This window comes from Coturnix japonica, chromosome 26 (genome assembly GCF_001577835.2).
Source record: "Coturnix japonica isolate 7356 chromosome 26, Coturnix japonica 2.1, whole genome shotgun sequence".
Lineage (NCBI taxonomy): Eukaryota > Metazoa > Chordata > Aves > Galliformes > Phasianidae > Coturnix > Coturnix japonica.
In genome coordinates, this window is record NC_029541.1 from 2,319,443 (window position 1) to 2,337,395 (window position 17,953).

Consider the following 17,953-nt stretch of genomic DNA (forward strand, 5'->3'; position numbering starts at 1 on the left):
AGGGACCCCCCCTCGCCTTGCAGTTCTCCATGCATGACCCTCTCCATCCCTGCAGCAGATCCTGAGGAGGATGCATGCACAGCTGCAGAGCAAACACACTCGGATATATCGACTGCATGTTGGATGAACTCACACCAGTGAGCAAAGCAAAGCAAAGCAAAGCAAAGCAAAGCCCCACTGCCACATACAGGGGCTGAAGGTCTGCACCACCCTGTCCCCAACACAAACAGCCTCATCAGATGCTTCCAGATGTGTCCAGCAATAACAGTGGCTGCGAACACTTGACTTAACTTCACAGGATGGTGATTTCTAGCAGGGCAAAAGCAGCATTTAAATGCTGCAGTGCTACTGGGTGCTAAATAGCTGCCACCTGCAGCATTTCCTGGGAAGGTTTGTACATTCTCCATGTATTTATGGGTTGGAGTAGATCATAGGCACAGTTTATATCGGTGAAAAACTTCATGGTTGGATTTCAAATATTCTGGCTGGCTCTGCTCTGCATTGCAAACGGCCTGAATATATTCTGCTATGTAAAATTCATGGGACAGTATTTCCCCAAGCCCTTAAGTGACAAGTAGGTCCCCTTGACAGCTAAATGTTCGCTATTTGAATTCAAGTTATGCCTCATTTTTGAAAGGATAAATCACAAACAGCTTCACCAGGATGCATTTAACCAAAACACTGCTCTGTTTTTGCTACATTTTAAGGGCTACACATAGAAGCAAAGTGTGAGATGGCCATAGCCATTGCTCTAACCCCACATCTGATATAGGCTCCAGACCCAGCAGCCACTCATTTCCCCTAATAGGAAGTGAGGACCCCCTGTTACCCCCAGATCCAGAGCAAACCCATCCCTGTGCCATCACCCAGCACTGCTCACATGGCACCAGTGCTCCTCAAAGCACTATCACAAGTGACTAGGAGCAAAATAGGGGCACACTGTAAAGCATTGCAAGCACACACAGGGATGCAGGCTGGGCACAAGGCAAAGCAAGGATTCCCCACCTGCAGCTCCCACTGAGGCTGAAGGCAGAGCAGAATGCTCCCAGATTCACTTGCTGTGTTACAGCCCATTTTCCCCTTGCATTTCTCAGGGGGGTTTGTGACACACACACAGTGACTTGCACACATCCCTATTCCTTTAGCAAGGCGCAGTCGAGGCAGTACCCAATTAAACTCTATCCAGGCTATAAAATAAACCCACATGTAAAGCCTAACCAAAGCCCTCAGCAGGAGGGAAAGGAGGAAGAAACCTCCTTTAAAAGCACTCAGAGCTTCTGAAATGCAGCACAGGGCATAAAGGGTGTTCTAAGCTGGGGGAGAACACAGAAGATTTCAGCATCTTAACACGGAGGTCACTGGATTTGCACTGTTGCTTTAAGCTGCAAATCAATTTCCTGTCTCATTAACAATCCCTCACGTGTAATTGCTCTGAGCATTTACTTTAGGAATTGACTTACAGGGACGAGTTAAGCGGCCGGGTTTTGTTCCAGTGCTGTAATGGCTCAGTGAGGGAAGTCATCCAATTTCACAGGGTCCTTCTTACTTCTTAGCAGTGCCACCAACACCATGAGGATGCTGGAAGGGATAAGAAATGAGGGTGAAGTACTTTGGGCCTCCCAGATGAGCAGCTGTGATACATTCATGTGTAACATGCAATAGCTTACCTGGTCATACTGAAGATATAATGGTGCAGTTCTGGTTTGAGGAGGTCTGGACCAAACTCAGAGCTCAGCCAAGTGGGTTTGGATGAGGAATGGATTATTTACAGCAGGAGTGATTCAACACTGCTCCCAAATGGGAGACATTCCCACCCTTCACCTAAGGAAGGAGCTGAGTAACGAATCCCATTCATAACCCCATTCAAGGATGGGATGGCATCCATATGGATCCCATCCATAAAGCCTGGAGCCCTGAATCCTGCCTGCTCCAAACTGCTGTCCCCCAACATCAACCCTCAGCTGGGTCTATTTCTATCCAGCCTCACTGCACCCAAGTGGTTTTCTTCGCAATCATTTGCTTGTAGACTATTTTCTTTTTAAGAAAAACAAATGGGGAGCATTGTAAGCCTACTGTATTTACTGTAATTACCATTATTTATTGGCTACAGTAGCATGCAGTTCTTAAATAAAGATCTTCAGAGTCTTCAGACAACCACTGGAGCCTGGAGTGCTTTATGAGCACTGGGAGCTCTCAGGATCCCCCCAGCCCTGATATAATACTGCCAATGGCACCCACAGACAGAACACCCCCAGCAGAGCTCAATTCAGACACAGTAAATTCTGATTCTATCCCATGGACAGCAATATCTGATGGGAGAGGCTGCTTTCAGGGCAAGGAATTGCAGGTGTTGGGGGGTCTGTTTAGATCTGTTAATTTAACGTACTTTAACAAGCAAGTAACGCTAGAAAACTCAAGTCAGAAATGTCACGTGGCTCATTAGCAAAGAAAAAGGGTAATTGATTTTTAGGATATCTTGCCAAAAAACCTTCATCATCCATCCCAGCATTTAAACCCTGACTGGAGTTCTTCCAGGAAGGATATCCCTGAGACCAGCCATGAGCCAACAGGCTCGTAAAGGTTCACTTCCATTACAGAAAGTAATATCCACCGTGGCAGGAAGCACGGCATGAAATCACCTGCTCTGCGCTCTGTTGGATTAATCCATCTCCCTTCTTCCTACTGGCCTTAAATAAAACCCATTCCCTTCCTTCTACCTGGACTCAAAGGGATGGAGCAGTGGCGTATGGAGGGGACTGAGCAGCAGTGTCCATAGGAAACATCACCCAGACCTTCCTGCTGCACTCACTCACATGCAGAGTTCATAAGCACTTCTGTTCCCATCGAGCTAAACTCTACATCAGCTCACAAAAAGAACATGATTTGGAATGGAAGTAAAAAGGGTCACCTCTGGGAAATGGCTGGGAAAACCTTGTGTTTTTGAAGCTGCCCTGTAAGCTTCCAGCTCCAGTGAGTTTGGATGGGGAGAGGAAGGATGGGGGGGATGGATGGGGGGAGGAATGAATAGGGGAAGGGGAAGGATGGAGCTCCTTTTCTGAGGATCTCCTATGGCTGATGGGTGGAGGGGACGAGTATATCTGGCAGCCATACAACACACTGAGCCCTTAGCATGGCTTAGGGGGAGAATGAGGTCCCAGAGGCTGGCTCAGCTGTGTTCAGCCCATGTCAAGCTGCGGGCCTCTCTGCCCCATGCTGTGTGGGGCCGCAGGTGAGCCCGCTCCTCCCCACAGCCCTGTAATGAGCTCAGGGACTGCAGCAGCAGAGGGCCTTTGTAAGGTGTGGGGGGGAAGCATCATTAAAGCACACAGCAGGGAGCAGCCAGCACAGAGATGGATTGCCCCCCGGTGCACTTCTGCTTTCTCAAGTGCCACCATTAACGACACACAGACACCAAAGGGAAATCTCTGGCCACGGGGAACCCCATTCAAACCATGGGATCAGAGCTAAGCACACAAAAAAACCCCCCACCCTCATTCTCATGTACACCTGACTCAACATCTTCTAATGCAGAGTTAACCAACACACCCCTGCTTAGGATTAGTGTTGCAACAGTGGATTTGTTTTTCCTCTGTTTCACCTGAGATAATACAGGAACCCAAAAACCCATCAGTGTTCAACGTGCTTCAGCAAAAGACACTGCCTTATTCCCACGCTCCAAAGCTTTACATTGCTATCACAGGAGACAGGCAACAAGTGAACAAATGTCTGCAGGGTGTCATTGCCAAAAAGCTGGGAGAAATAGCAGGGGAGGGAACAATATCTACAGCCCTCAATGCACCTGTGCTGGGAGGAAGGGGGAGAACAAGCTGAATTTCCCCTTCTATGTGTAGGGAAGGAGGGGGGGGTGCATTATGCAGGTGGTAGTTGTGCATTCACATGCATTTCTTAGCCACCAGCAATGCATGTCACACCTTACCTCCTAAATCCTCTCCTGGAGTTATGCAGGCATCTGAGCTGAGCCCCATTGCTAAGCACTGCATTGCTGCTGCATTGGCAAGCCCAGTTGTTGCTCCCACCGAACTGCATCTGCTATTATGTTGTGAAATGCTCTGAAATACGGGGTTAGAAAAGCTCTTCTACAAAACCAGTGGTCATTGAAGAAAATTGCCACATTTCCAGGCACTCCTTCCATCCTACGTGAGGCTTAAGGGATGCCTGCAGCAAACAAGATGTTAACAAATGAGCTGAGCCAGGGGAAAGCAGCAGCGAGGGGAAGGCAAAGTGATGGGGAAAGGGGAAACAAGAAGGCAACAGCCTGAGCTGCTCAATGCAGCCCAGCAGATTGTGGGACCGAGCAAAAGAATTAACACAGATCGGTGTGCAGAGGATGGCAGAGCCAGGTTGGGTGTAAAAGAAGCATATGGGGGTTGTTTTCCTCTTAGCTACCATTCAAATTCCAGCAGTTAAGGCAATCTAGTTATTCAATTTAGATAAGCTTCAGTAGCTAACAGCAATTTAAACAGCTGCCTGTGCCTCACCATTCTGTTATTGCCTCCTTCTTTCCAAGTGCTAATGCCATTAGCAAATTGACTTCCTCCCTCACACAATCTGTTTGGCTTTAGCATGTGCAATTCTAATTGCTTCCTAATACCTGGGCCCACCAGCAGGCTGCAGAAGTTGGTATCACAGTAAGCCTCAATGTGGGAAGGGGTGTGCAAGCAGCCCCTCTGCAGCCCTCTACCTCTGGGTATGGCAAAGGAGCAACTGCTTAAACAGAGAAAGAAGCTGAGCTATCCATCACTACCTTCCATATTGAAATAGAATAACCATATTCAGCTTCCCTGCTCCAGGCAACTGCCTCCCCTTGGGTGAAAAGAGGGAGAACACCATTAAAAGATGAAGGACTCCATTGGTTCCCACTTTGACCTCCTCATCAGCACTGAGGAAATGGATGATCCCAGACCTTTCATGTCATCTTTCTGCATTTCTAAAAGCCGGCTGCCCACAGGAAGCCTTATATTTGCATGACAAAGTGTGAAGGGGCTCCTCCAGATGGGGCTGCTGCTTTGTGGGTTATAACCACTAGCTCCCAATGAAGCATCTGCCTGCTCCTGCTATTCAGAGGGTCCCCCAGCCCCAGCCAGGACCCGAAGATGCCTCACCCCATGCAGAATGAAGCCTCCTCACTCCTGTGGTGTGTATCTGTAGCATAGTGAGCTCCGTTTCTTTACATTCAGAAGCAAAACGAGCTGTATGCATATCCCAGGATGAGTGCTGTGGGCACTCAGCATCAAAAAAGCCACGGATAGGAGAGGTTTGTGTGGGATGAACGCAGCCAGAGGGCTCCTCTAGTTGTCCTAAACGTGGGTGTGCAACTGCTCTGTGTCAGTGCTGCTGCTTGGAAAGAGGAGATTCCCTGTGGGTGAGAGGATGAGGTGCTATAAGGGAACCAAGGCCTGGGTCTCCCCTGCATGCAGCTTGCTTAGGGATTGAGGGTGGGTGTATGCAGGAGGCTGAGCTGACCCATCTCACCTTACCCAGAGGCAGCGTGCCCTGCATGTATTTCAGTGGGTGAGAAATCTGTTGTTAAGAACAGAAAGCAGTTAGCCTAAAGCAGAGCTCAACAAGGGGGCTCAGCAGTAAATCAGTGCAAAGCACAGAGCCAGACAACCAATGCACACCCAGAGGAACCTTCCGGCACTGCAGGACACCTCCCTTCACCTCCACAAACCTCTGCCTATGGCTGTATGCATTGAATTGTTCCTGCAGAACCCAGCAAACAACCTACAGAGAATCCAAGGCTGCTAACGGGCTCAATTCCTCACTCAAATACAGCCAACCCCACGGCCTACAGATCATTATCCAGATCTACCCATTACCCACTTAATTGGACACGAAGATTCAGCTCGCTACGTTTAGAACTGATGTCGTTCTGCTTTTCAATAGGATGTTCTGCAAATAAAGCATCTCGTTGTATATTTCAGCTCTTTCTACATTAAAGCATGTGGTGTTTTGTTCTTTTTTTTTCTTCCCCTGGTCTGAAGAGAAAAATAATAGCACGCTTTGATCTTAAATAGTAGAGCTCAGTCATTACTACCCCCAGAATTGGATGTGTGGCGCATTCCTGTACTTGAGTTCATGGAGGAGGGGGGGAAAGGGAAACAGAGCGAGTAAATAGAGTTGTTTACTGTAAAATAAAGACAGAAACCAGGGAGAGAAGGCACTTAATAAGTCCCTCTGCGGATTCTGCTACCAATGGGGAAACAATGCTCCCTCCAGTGCTGCTGCACACTTTGTACTTATTAGTCACCAGGAAAACGAGCGAGCCTAAAGCCCACTGAACTCTTCCCTCTCCTTCCTCCTTTCAAGATTGTAGGAGTGAGCTCAGCTCTGAGTCGTGATTAAAACCACCCCGTTACGCTCCTCGAGCTGCAGCGCTCAGATTGAAGATGTGCTTGTGCTGCTTAATGCTCCCTGCCTCGCTGTTCGGGACTACAAAGGGAAGAATGGAAGCTTCCAACTACTGCTGATGATGCTTCAGCTTAAAAGTGGAAGACAAACAAACAGAGCAGGCAGGGAGTGGTGGTTCACCTCCTTCCAGCTCCCTAAAACAGACCTTGGGGTCTGCTGGGAAGGACCACAGGGACCCAAAAGTGGGGACCCAAAAGCAGGGACCCCAAAAGCCGGGACCCAAAAGCAAGGGACCCAAAAGCAAGGGACCCAAAAGCAAGGGACCCAAAAGCAAGGGACCCAGCTACAGCATCTTCACTTCTCTGCATCTCTTGCTGGAGAATTCCAGCTACCAACCTGAGGAATCTACGTCATAAACCTGGGAAAGGGAGAAGAAATTGAAGGGGAAAAGAGAAAAATAGGATCCCAAGTTATGGGCTGCAAGATAATACAGAAATACCCTCAAACTCACCAACCCAACAGCCAGGAAAGCATTACAAACCTCATTCTGAAATACTGCACTGATACACGTTGCTCTGCTTGTTATAGTAAGCGAGACAGAGACAAGGAATTATATTAGAATCGAGTCTGATTCTCTGCAGCTCTGATCCTCATCCTCTCCTGCAAGAAGCGGAGAGCTAAGCTTACCACGATGACCCCTACCAGCCCAACTCCCAATCCTATCGAGTATCTATGAAACAATTTCTTTTGCCAAAAATACTGCTGCTCTTCCAAGTCTATGAGGGTGCTGTTGGCTTCCATTCCTTCCTGTTTCCTGATTGCCAGCTTCTGCTCCTCAGTCAAGGATTTAACAAAGTCCAGGTTCACCATGTCATCTCGGATCACCCTGACCCCAAAGTAGATCCTCTTGATGACCCTAAATGTCTTTAACACTCGCACATCACAGCGGTACGTCCCCGCGTCGGACTCCTTGGCTGGGGAAAAGACAACGGTATAATCAGGGTTTCTGAAAGGTACAAACAGAAGATCATTCATGGTGATGAGACCAGAGGCGACCTTCCATGTACAGCTGTACCCTCTGAGACCGAAATTGATGACGTCCGAGCTCAGGCAGCTGAGCACAAAGGGTTTACCCACAGGGATGGTGAAGTGGAGCAAACCACAGCCCCAAGTGGTGGTGCAGTGGGAGCGGCGCGTGGTGCAGTTCTTCCTCTCTCCTGATGGTGTGACCTCGCACATCTCCTCTATTTGCAGGCCCAGCCCGCAGGTGACGCTGCAGGACGTGGAGTTCACTGCAACCTCAGCCTCCACCGACTGCAGCTCTGCTGGGATGGTCACTTGTGGAATGGAAGCTTCCAATGGGAGGCAGGAAAGTCCAAGTAGCATCATGCCGAGGATGAAGCCATTCCTAAAGGTCTTCATGGCAGCCATGTAAAGCATGTAAATACAGTTAAGTGTTAATCTTCAAACAGAAATCTCACCCAACGAGACAGGTTTAAAGTATAACACTGCTGGGAAGGTGCAGCACATCACTGCGTGGGTCAGAACACCAATGAGTTCCAGTTCCCAGGCAGCAGAACATTTAAACCCACTGTATCCCAGCAACTGGGATCTACTCGACTATTTATTAAGTCCTCCCTTCTACTCCCTGACATTTCCATGCTATTTCACATGAATTTCCACGCTGCTGTTCCAGTTTCATCTTCTCACCAAACTATAAAACGTTACGTCTTAATTAGTGGAACCTCTACAACAATGTTGCATAGGCCAAAGAAATCATGATTACATGCACAGCACCTGCATAGCTCTGCTCTACAGACACTCATCCTAAAACCTAAAGTCCATCCCAAAGGGCTGTGATTAAGGCATCAGAGCTCTATGGCAGGGTCCATTGGTCCAACATCCCAATAGGAAAAGCCAAGACTTAGCCGTGACTTTTAGGAAATAAAACACACCTTCTTTATTTACAGACACAAACCTAAAACCAGTGCTATATGCTACCACCAAGCCAGGATCTGACCAGTATTGTACAAAACTACAGGTGTCAGGAAATAAAAAGAGAGGAGACGACAAACCAAGGACACACACACGCTGTACAGAGAGGCTTTAAGAGAAATGAAGGCTGGAGTCTGTGGCAAATGATTCACTTTAACACAACCAGGAGAGCCATTGCCTGTGTATCTTGTGAAGGTTTGAGCTCAGCCACGCCGTGTATGGGAAGGTTTGACATAACAGCGTCCCACGGGAGATGCGAGGCATCCTATAAGCAGAAAGAACAAAGGAAACCAATGCTGCACACGTGGGAACAAACGTCATTAAGCAGATCACTGGACCAAAGTGGGAAATGAAAACACCAGTTTGTAAAACCCTCCTGTTTTAACACGTCTCCTCTCTCTTGCCATGCTTATATCATGTTATCATGCTTCCCACTGCAAATTAACACCTCTCTTTATAACTCCTCAGTCTTTAATGTCTGCAGGATACTGTGGAAACCTAAATAGTTGGTGATAACCTCAATAATTACAAAAAGCTGAATGTAATGGTATAGGAACTATGAAACAAAAGGGATTGGGAATGAAAACTGTCTGGTACAAGATCTGGCTGCAGATACCAGATAGAGACAAATGACTCTACCCCATTCCCACAAGGAAAATATTACAAGTGAAAGGTTAAAGCACAGCTGGGAATAAAGCTGAGAGCATTCACCTACTCTTGATTCAGACATGGGAAAGAGAAGGGAAAAAAAACCCAAAAGAGCATGTTTAAAAACTCGTGGTCCATATGTTTGTCTGTTACAATCACACCGTGATTCATTTCATCTTTAAGGATAGCTGAAGAAATACAGTTTCACTTAGGAGAAATAGTGGCTGCTCCTTCTCTTAGTACAACTATGTACCAGCTAAGGAGGTAACAGCATTCCTGGTGGGGCATCTTAAATGGAAACAGAATAAACACACTTGCAAGGACAGAAAGACACTGCCAACACTGGTCTTCATAGCACTCAGTTTAAACGCTTTCGTCTAGACTGTATTTTATATAGAGCTACCTCCACGTGCTCCTCTTCCCATCAGCAGAGTCATCCTCCGTGTCTAAAATATTAACAACATGAAAATTCATTCTTTGCAGACTTCAGAGGGTGTCTTGATTCTTCACATTAGGTCTCTATCCACTTGAGATGAAATCAAACCTGGCACATAATCAGCAGCAGTTTCACTAAGCATGTCAGCATAGAAGACATCACACTGAGCTAACCAAAGCTGCAAGGCAATGCAGCTGGCACAGAAAGGCCTACAACTCACTGAAATGGGAATTAACAGCAAAAAAAGGGAAGTTGGGAGGATGCAGTCATTGGTATCAGGAATAAAACCACACACTTTGGGTATTTTTTCAATCCAGGAACAAAGAAAAATTACTTAAAAGACAATGGTTATGAGCTCTGGAGTGGCAGAGGGTCGGGTACCAGCTCAGTGCAGAACATTACAGGTGCCAACATGAAGGCAGTCCAGTCAGTCTCTTTGCAAACTGTGTGACCTGAGAGTCAGCATCTCACATTGCTCAACCAAGAGGCAATTAAGGAAGAACGAAGGCCGTTTCCTCTTCAATTACTCGTTTCTTATAAGAGTCACTCCCTGAATCCATGAACAATCAGGCTGCTGTATTAAAGTCAGTCCGTTCTGACTGCTTCATCTATTTTCCATATTATGGTGCCGATACAGGAAAGAACAGAGGAAGATAAAGAAGAGGGTCTTCATAACAGTTCTGAGATGGCACCACCTGCTGAAGAGATCAAAGACAGGTGAAAAATAAATCATCTGACTCCGACAGTTTCTGAAATAAATGGACAAAAAACTAAAAGCCTTTGAGGATGTGATTCTCTACATTCCTTCTGGAATGAGATATAACCAACAAGACACGGTTTACTACAAATAAAGACCTCTGTATCTGAGATGAGGCAGTTCATGGTCTCTGAGCTTTTAACCCACAGAGGCACAACCACACTTACCTGCTGGAAAACAGATGCAACAACCCCAAAACCTCAAAGCAAAAGCACAACAGGAAGGAACAAATTCCACCTATACTGAGGTCAAACAAGTCTGCTGCGTGGCTTTGTTTCAGAACTACACATTAAGCTTCCCAGTTTGTTTTTACCAAAAGCCAATTTTGACACGGCTGTTTTGACTACAAGACATTTACTGCCAGGCCCCAGCCAAGCAGCTCCAAATCATCCACTGTAACAGCAAATCAGCCTGCAGCTCCCAGGGAATAAATGCTTGTGGAGAGGCTGTGTGAGTGAGTGATGGGCTCCTGCAGGAAGCAGCAGCACGTGGAATGAGCAGAGCTAACAGCTTCATGCAAGAGAGACAGCGAAGTGTGCCCAGCTCCAGCAGTGCAGGCAGAAGGCCATTGCAATCTAAACGTGGGTGGGCCTGAGGGAAAACTGGCTGTTCAAAATAGACATTGCGAGTCATAAAGAGAACAAAAGAGAGACGTGAATTTCATGGACTAGAAGACTGTTGTGAGTGCTGAGAGCTGAGGGACAGCTCCTTCAGTGGGCAGTCAGTGACTCACTGTGTGACTCACACAGACATTTCCAACACTAAGTGGTGGGATCTACTGCATGGATCTGTTAGATCCTTTTACATCAGCAACACTATATAAGGGAGCACAATAAATGAGAGAGAACTCCATCAGAGCAATATTATTTGCCTCTAGCTCAATCAAACTCAATAGCAGCAAAACACCTTTGCATGCTTATATAAAACTATATTTGAAAGAGCTCTACTAAATCCATTGGATGGGTAAAGAAAGCGGGGAGTTTGGGGTCTAAACTCAACCCCTTTATTCATAGCAAAAAAAGAGCTTTGTCTTCATGCTGCTCAAAAACCCAACGCTAAATCCACTGGTAGGGATATGCACGAGCCAAGCTCAGTAGAAATAGCAAACTGAATTCCACAGCAGGCTCATAAAAGCAAGTTAGACTATGACAACTGCATAGGAAGTAACACAGGACCAGCAGTGAGGGAAGGAGGAGAGAAAAAACAAAACAAACCAATTCTGTGCAGCCTAAAATCTGCAGCACTGCTATGTCACACCTTTGAATCTGTTTCTGTATCAACCATGGTCTCTCTCTTACAACGAAAAAACAAAGCAGAATGAACATCACTTAATCCAAACATTACTTCCTTTACTACACTTGAATGAGCATTTCCCAAATAAGCTCAAGTAGTGAATGAGACAGATGGGAAACACTGCCACCAGCTGAGAGCCAGACCCTGTCTGAGATTCAGAGTCTGGGTCCTAACAGAGGTGACAGAAACAGTCCCGTTCTGGTAAGTAACCAACAAAGCGTGGTTATAAAGCAAACAATGCAAAATGATCCAACAAAATCTGTCTTCTTTTACAGCAATTGCACTTCTTGGAATCTGACTCAGGCTGTTCCATAGCCAGGATTACAAAATGCAGCTCCTGAATTTTATGCCAGGCTCCATTTATCAAAGAGACTGTTAGAAAAGCTCCATCTGAACCAGTGTGCCACCCCTACTAAAACCCAATGTGCTCCTCATATGCAACAACACACGCACAGCTATTGCTTTTATTACAAATACTAAAAGCACTTCCACTTCAAAAACAAATATATAAACGTTTGCCTATCCTTGACAGCAGCTAAACATCCAGTGAGCAAGGGCCATTTGGGAACATCAAGTGCTATGACTCTGCAAGGCCACCAAGCAAGCAACAACGCTCACAGTGGGTCCTTACCTGTCAAAGGCTGTCCCAGCTCCGCCTGCACTTTACCCTTCGCTGCTCCTTCCAGAGGTAAAGCACCTCTGTCCCCTTTGTAGAGTTTCGGTTTAAATGGAGAATCTTTGTCTTTACCTTTTGATCCTTTAGGCCTGCCTGCTTGCTTCTTCTTGGATTTACCATCTCCCTTCACACCCAGCAGCGGATGGACTTCTGCAGGAAGACAACGCGATACCACACTGAGTTATCCCTTAGGGTGCTTAAATTGGGTGTTAAATACAAACAGCACTGAAAAATTACAGCTCTGAGATGTCTGCCCTCATTTCTGGTCTGCAAAACACCAGCAAACTTCATAGAGTGGATGGCCATTATAACAAGTAACTTCATAGGAAAGAGTGACCTTCTGAACTTCTTGCCTTTGGACCAAGCAAAGCTAGAAAGCATCTCAAATGCAGAACTGGTATTGAATCAATGGCAGCTCCTACATACCATCATTAGGTACTCCTTGTAGCTCTATGTTGGTGGTTTTGGGCTTCTTCTTTGGTGCCTGAGGTCCATCAGAGGAGGACTGCCTCTTCTTCTCAGATCCTAAACCCTCATCAGTTAAGGAACTCTGAACAGCATCAGGTGGAGGCCCGTAGGGGTTTTCTTCTGGATCCTCTACTTCAGGAGCAATGGGTAAATAAAGCAGAGCCTTGGAGTCCTCCAGTTCTTCATCACTGTAAAATAAAAAGTTACATTTACTTTTAAAACTAGGGAGTCTTTAATATCTTGTTTCTCTTCATTTATAAAGCCTGACCCCAGTCTCTGCCAATGGTTTTTTACACAACTCTTTCTATCTGCTACAGCAGAGACACAAAACATCTAAGCGTACAGAGAGAGCTGCTATAGAGGAATGTCAGTGATATGTCCTGTATTCACACTTTAAACAAAGTTATTCTTTTACCTGCTACAAAAGGCAGCGATGGGATCCACACTCGTTACATCCACTTCTTCATCTTCTGCAGCATCAGCACCTGAGAAGCAGGAAGAAATCTGACTTGTTTCTACACTAACTACAGCCTTTTCCACTGCACAACTTTTTGGCACCACCAAGTGGCCAAATTGTGCTACTACTGATCCAAATTCCCCCCCCCCCCCCAGAACAGCCAGTTTTAATTCTTATTATGGTCATATATTTGGACTAACGATTACTTGGTAACACCTGAATTTACAGGTAGACAAAGCCGTTTACAGTACCTGTCTGCTCTGGTTCACTCTTATCTTCATCTTCAATGTCAAACTCTGACTCTCTCTCTTCATATTCTACATTTTCATCCAGCTCTTTGAAATCAGGTGCAAAGGCACTCCAGTTTTCCTAAGTCACAAATTCAAGATGAGATTTACCTCCATGTGAAGGAACAGCTGCCAAAGTGAGGATTCATGCACTGAAAATCTGACATTACAGCACTCCTTAAATATTACAATATATGCCATTACCTCTAAAACCAAGGATTCATTCATATTTAGCCACAGTAGTTTTGGCTCACTCAGATTTCAGCTACACATCCAGAATGACACCATACCCCCATCAAACATCCCCAAGATGATATATAGCACTTTATGCAAAGCATAACTAGTCCAGCAGGTGAAATATAAATACCCTACTCACATTCAACAGGATGGCAAACATCTTTCAAGTTAAGCAGGCGAAGCTAGAGAGTTTGCTGGGCTGGGTTTAAGAAAGGATTTTAACATGAAATAATTTAGGCTACTAGTCTAAATAACTAGTCTTAGGACTAGTATGGATAGAGACCACCAGGGAAACCTCTTAGGAAGCAATGTGAAACACTTACCACTTGATTCTGAGCCCATATTGACACAACACCACTGGAAATAGAAGCTATGATCGGTCGGACAGGATGCCACTGGGTTTATTTGAAAGAGAAAAGAGGAGGAGCTTGACTGGTAAATAGAATTAAGAAAGCTTAGACTTCTAAACAATAAACTTAACGATAGCTGGCAGTGTTCTTACTGCTACATCCAAGAGCAGCTCTCCTCGGGTTCCATGGAGGATTTTCACCAGGTTTCCAATACTCTTCTCCCAGATGTAAAGAGCATGCTGACGTGCTGAACCTGCCACTATATATTCACCATCACCAGAGAAACAACACTTCTTCCATGGTGTCCTGCAAGCAAAGAGGATAAGAACTGTGGTAACCTTACACCTTCCCATCCACAAATAATATTTAAGCTTCAAATCAATCTGTGACTCACACATTTCAAGTGAAAACATCTGTTGAATAAGATACTGAGCTGCCCTTCATGCAGACTCCCACAGGTACTGAACATACAGACCTCAATGTCTTCAAGGCAAGTTGGCTTTCCTGCTACAGGCTGATCACCCATTCTATTGCCTCTCACCTGTTCACTAAATCCTGCAGCTTCTGCATTGGTTCAGGCTCCCCATCTCGCCCACAGGTTAAAATTTCACGGCCATCGTATACCCTGATTATCCGATCAGCTGTGTTTATCAAGAAGCAGCTGTGGGAGGAATGCCAAAGAACATGCATTGTATTAAAGGGGAAAAAAAAAGTGGGGAGGGAAGTAAAAGGAATCAGAATATGCTGTGTGAAATGATTGTGGGAGGTTGTTTTTTTGTTAAGACCCGGTATAGTCCATATTAACTCACCTTCCCTTCCGAGCAAATTCAATTGATTTAATAGCTGTGGTGTTGCTGGTTCCAGTTGTCACTCTGAAGGAGGCAACGAGATCCTGAGTGTCTGTTTTTAAGACCAAGATCTGAAGATTAAAGAAACAGAATGGAATCAGCATCTCACTGTTACCCGCTCCCCTTTTAGTACCTTTCACATAACTACTAACCCTGACAACAGAAGCCTCAGCAATCTACACAGGAATAGTTGGAATTCTGCTACTGCAGTTTCTGCGACATAAGCATTGGTTTATTTACACTGGAAAAGGATCCAACAAATACGGTCAAAGACAAGAGCAGCACAAAGACCTCACTCAGATCTACATGCTACAGATGAAGTATGAAGACGATTGTAACGAGACAATATCAGTTATACAAGAGCCTTGTTTGTATAATAAAACCAAGAACGCAACCTAAAAACATCACATATCATGATAAAGTAATCTAAGCTACAGCATCCAGTGCTCTTGCCACAGTCTCACCTTCCCTTTGGCATTGCCTGTATAAATGTATTCCCCTCGCCTGTCAAAGGAGGCCACGACGTTGAGATCAGAATCATCATCCACAGGAAGCACAACGTGTTTGGAGTCTGACAGCGTCAGCATCACCGGAGCAGACTTCATGGGACAAACCAAAACCCTGTTTCTGCAAAGGAAAAACAGAAGAGCTCAGAGCTTCTGCTCTGCAAAAGGAACTTCCAAATTTAGGAATAAGAAAAATAAGTCAATCTGTATTGAGAAAGGCAGAACAACACTGTCTTTTATCCAGTCTTTCTTTCTAAAATGACATTAAGCCAGAGTCTGCTTTCATCTCCTTTCTTTTTCTGAAGGCTTCTCTATGTCTGTGCAGTATAAACTCAATGAGGCATTTCTATGCTCAGCCCTAAGGATTGCTCCCATGTTTACTCCCCTCCCTTCCTTTCAAAAGACCCACAGGCAATCCACATTGGAGCCCCACTCACAGAGGACACTCAGAAAGCCACAACAAATCCAAGTTAAGGCCCTCACTGTATAAAGAAGACAATATAAAAAGGTCTACCCAATAAAAATGCTTTCAATAATCATTACCACCACCCGAATGAGAGCATTCCTTCTTCATAGGACTTACTGGTCTCGAGGGTGATACTGAACTTTCAGGATAGGTGAAGGAAATCGAAACCTCTGGTCGCAGTCTCCTGACAGCACATCCCACTGCGATACAATGTTATCAGTCGAAGCACTCACCAGTTTGTGGCCATCCCGGCTCCAGCTACAGAGACAAAGAATGGTTCAGTTAAGAGCTATTGGCCTCTTCTCTCGTGTAATCAGTGATAGAACTAGAGGGAATGGTTTTAAGCTGCACCAGATTCAGGCTGAACACTACTTCTCAGAAAGGGTAGTCAGGTATTGGAATGAACTGCCCAGGGAGGTGGTGGAGTCACCGACCATGGGAGTGTTCAAGAAACGTTTGGATGTTGTGTTGATGAATATAATTTAGCTGGGAAGTATTGGGAATGGTTGGACTGGATGATCTTCTAGGTCTTTTCCAACCCTGATAATTCTGTGATTCTGTGAACTCATCCACTAACCAGTGTGTTAAATTAAAAGGTTGGTAAGGTCTTAAAGTTCAGCTTTGAATCCGTTGGCCTGAAAATCAACTTTAGGCAAGCAAAACATTTCACAGGCATTCTATGCTTTTAAAGGAAACTATCCTAAAACAGAGCAGCTTTATACACAGCCTGAAAGGGATCAGAGAAGGGGGAATGGCATTAAACTAAGGGTAGGGGTATAGGTTGGGTGTTGGGTTGAAGTCCTTCATTCAGAAGGCAGTGAGGCCCAATGCTTTTAAAGGAAACTATCCTAAAACAGACCAGCTTTATACACAGCCTGAAAGGGACAGGACGAGGGGGAATGGCATTAAACTAAAGGTATAGAGGTATAGGTTGGGTGTGGGGTTGAAGTCCTTCATTCAGAAGGCAGTGAGGCCCCATTATTACAGCCCAATAGTGGGTGCCCACCCCATGCAGCCTGAGCTGGGGGTGTAACACCGAATGACATCCATTATGAAGACCCACTCACCATAAGGAGCAGACAGGGTGGATGTGGGCGCTGATGATCTTGGCGATCCCCCTGGTGAGGAAATCCCAGATGACGATACGACCGTCGTTACAACCCACGGCGAGCAGGGTGCCCCAGCGATTAAAGGTGCAGGTCAAGGCCATGCTGATACAATCCAACGTCCCATCGGCTTCCTATGGGGAACATGGGGCCGCTCAGGGAGCTGCGCTGGGCCCGCTGCAGGCCGGGGGCAGCACTGTGAAGGCGGGTGGGCCCTTACCTCGGGGTAGTTCTGGCCGAAGGACTCTGGAACGGAATGTAAAGGCAGTTATTGAGCGATACGAGCCCTATGAAACCCTATGGGGCCCTATGTGGCCCTATGAGGCCCTATGTGGCCCTATGAGGCCCTTTGAGGCCCTATTAGACCATATGTGGCCCTACGAAGCCCTATGGGACCCTATGGGACCCTATGGGACCCTATGGGACCCTATGGGACCCTATAGCACCCTATGGGACCCTATGGGACCCTATGAGACCCTAAATATGGCACTATGAGACCCTAAATATGGCACTGAGACCCTAAATATGGCACTATGAGACCCTATGAGACCCTATGTGGCCCTATGTGGCCCTATGTGGCCCTATGAGACCCTATGAGGCCCTATGTGGCCCTATGAGGCCCTATGAGGCCCTACGAGACCCTATGTGGCCCTATGAGACCCTATGAGACCCTATGAGACCCTACGTGGCCCTATGGGGCACTATAGGGCCATAGAGACCCTATGGGGCCATATAGACCCTATGGGGTCCCTACTGTGTCCCTATAACCCCTATGGGGCCCTATGAGGCCCAGCCATCCCGCCCGCCCCCCCATAGCCCCGCTCCAGGCCCCACCGAGCAGCTCCAGGTTCATCGCGGCCTCCGCCCCGCTCCGTCCGACTCCGGCACTGAAGGACCCCTCAGGGGGCCTTGGTTGAGCACAGCGCTGCCCGCTGCGTTCGCCTGATGGATCTAATCGCTCTTCCCACAGCCGGCGATCAGGCAAGTGAAGCGGGCAGCCCTAAGAGTGCTCACATATAAAGGGTCCGGACGGGCAGCGCGATCGCGACGC

The 17,953-nt window shown here is 46.4% G+C and overlaps 2 protein-coding genes across 6 annotated transcripts; both read right to left on the reverse strand.

Annotated features, from left to right (window-relative positions):
* Positions 1-394: 394 nt before the first annotated feature.
* Positions 395-8,204, reverse strand: TMEM81 (transmembrane protein 81). Its single transcript, XM_032449230.1, has 2 exons — positions 1,668-8,204; positions 395-1,578 (listed from the first exon to the last, which is right to left on the reverse strand). Exon 1 carries the CDS (start codon positions 7,810-7,812, stop codon positions 6,988-6,990), a length of 825 nt encoding a protein of 274 aa, XP_032305121.1. The 5' UTR covers positions 7,813-8,204; the 3' UTR covers positions 395-1,578; positions 1,668-6,987.
* Positions 8,205-8,307: 103 nt separating this feature from the next.
* RBBP5 (RB binding protein 5, histone lysine methyltransferase complex subunit) lies at positions 8,308-17,874 on the reverse strand. 5 transcript variants are annotated; one of them, XR_001559541.2, is made up of 15 exons: positions 17,737-17,874; positions 17,123-17,148; positions 16,864-17,036; positions 15,914-16,054; positions 15,289-15,451; positions 14,786-14,895; positions 14,518-14,637; positions 14,129-14,282; positions 13,950-14,021; positions 13,354-13,471; positions 13,061-13,130; positions 12,604-12,833; positions 12,133-12,327; positions 9,419-10,149; positions 8,308-8,632 (listed from the first exon to the last, which is right to left on the reverse strand). XR_001559541.2 is itself a non-coding variant. In XM_015884962.2 (14 exons), the coding sequence occupies exons 1-14, from the start codon at positions 17,753-17,755 to the stop codon at positions 10,121-10,123; spliced, it is 1,500 nt and encodes a 499-aa protein (XP_015740448.1). In that variant the 5' UTR covers positions 17,756-17,874; the 3' UTR covers positions 8,308-10,120. The 5 variants fall into 5 exon arrangements, 4 of the variants coding, with proteins under 4 accessions (XP_015740448.1, XP_015740447.1, XP_015740446.1 ...); XM_015884962.2 differs by having other exon boundaries at positions 8,308-10,146; positions 12,250-12,327; XM_015884961.2 differs by having other exon boundaries at positions 8,308-10,149; positions 12,250-12,327.
* Between the last annotated feature and the right edge of the window lie 79 nt (positions 17,875-17,953).

What these genes read in the sequence shown, in the direction of transcription:
- TMEM81 (XM_032449230.1), bottom strand. Translation starts at nt 7,812, where the DNA reads ATGCTTTACATGGCTGCCATGAAGACCTTTAGGAATGGCTTCATCCTC.
- RBBP5 (XM_015884959.2), bottom strand. An exon ending in ACAAGGAGTACCTAATGATG is followed by an intron (nt 12,328 to 12,603) that starts GTATGTAGGAGC and finishes GTCTTCCTGCAG; the next exon opens with AAGTCCATCCGCTGCTGGGT. An exon ending in GCTGGGACAGCCTTTGACAG is followed by an intron (nt 10,150 to 12,132) that starts GTAAGGACCCAC and finishes TGATCTCTTCAG; the next exon opens with CAGGTGGTGCCATCTCAGAA.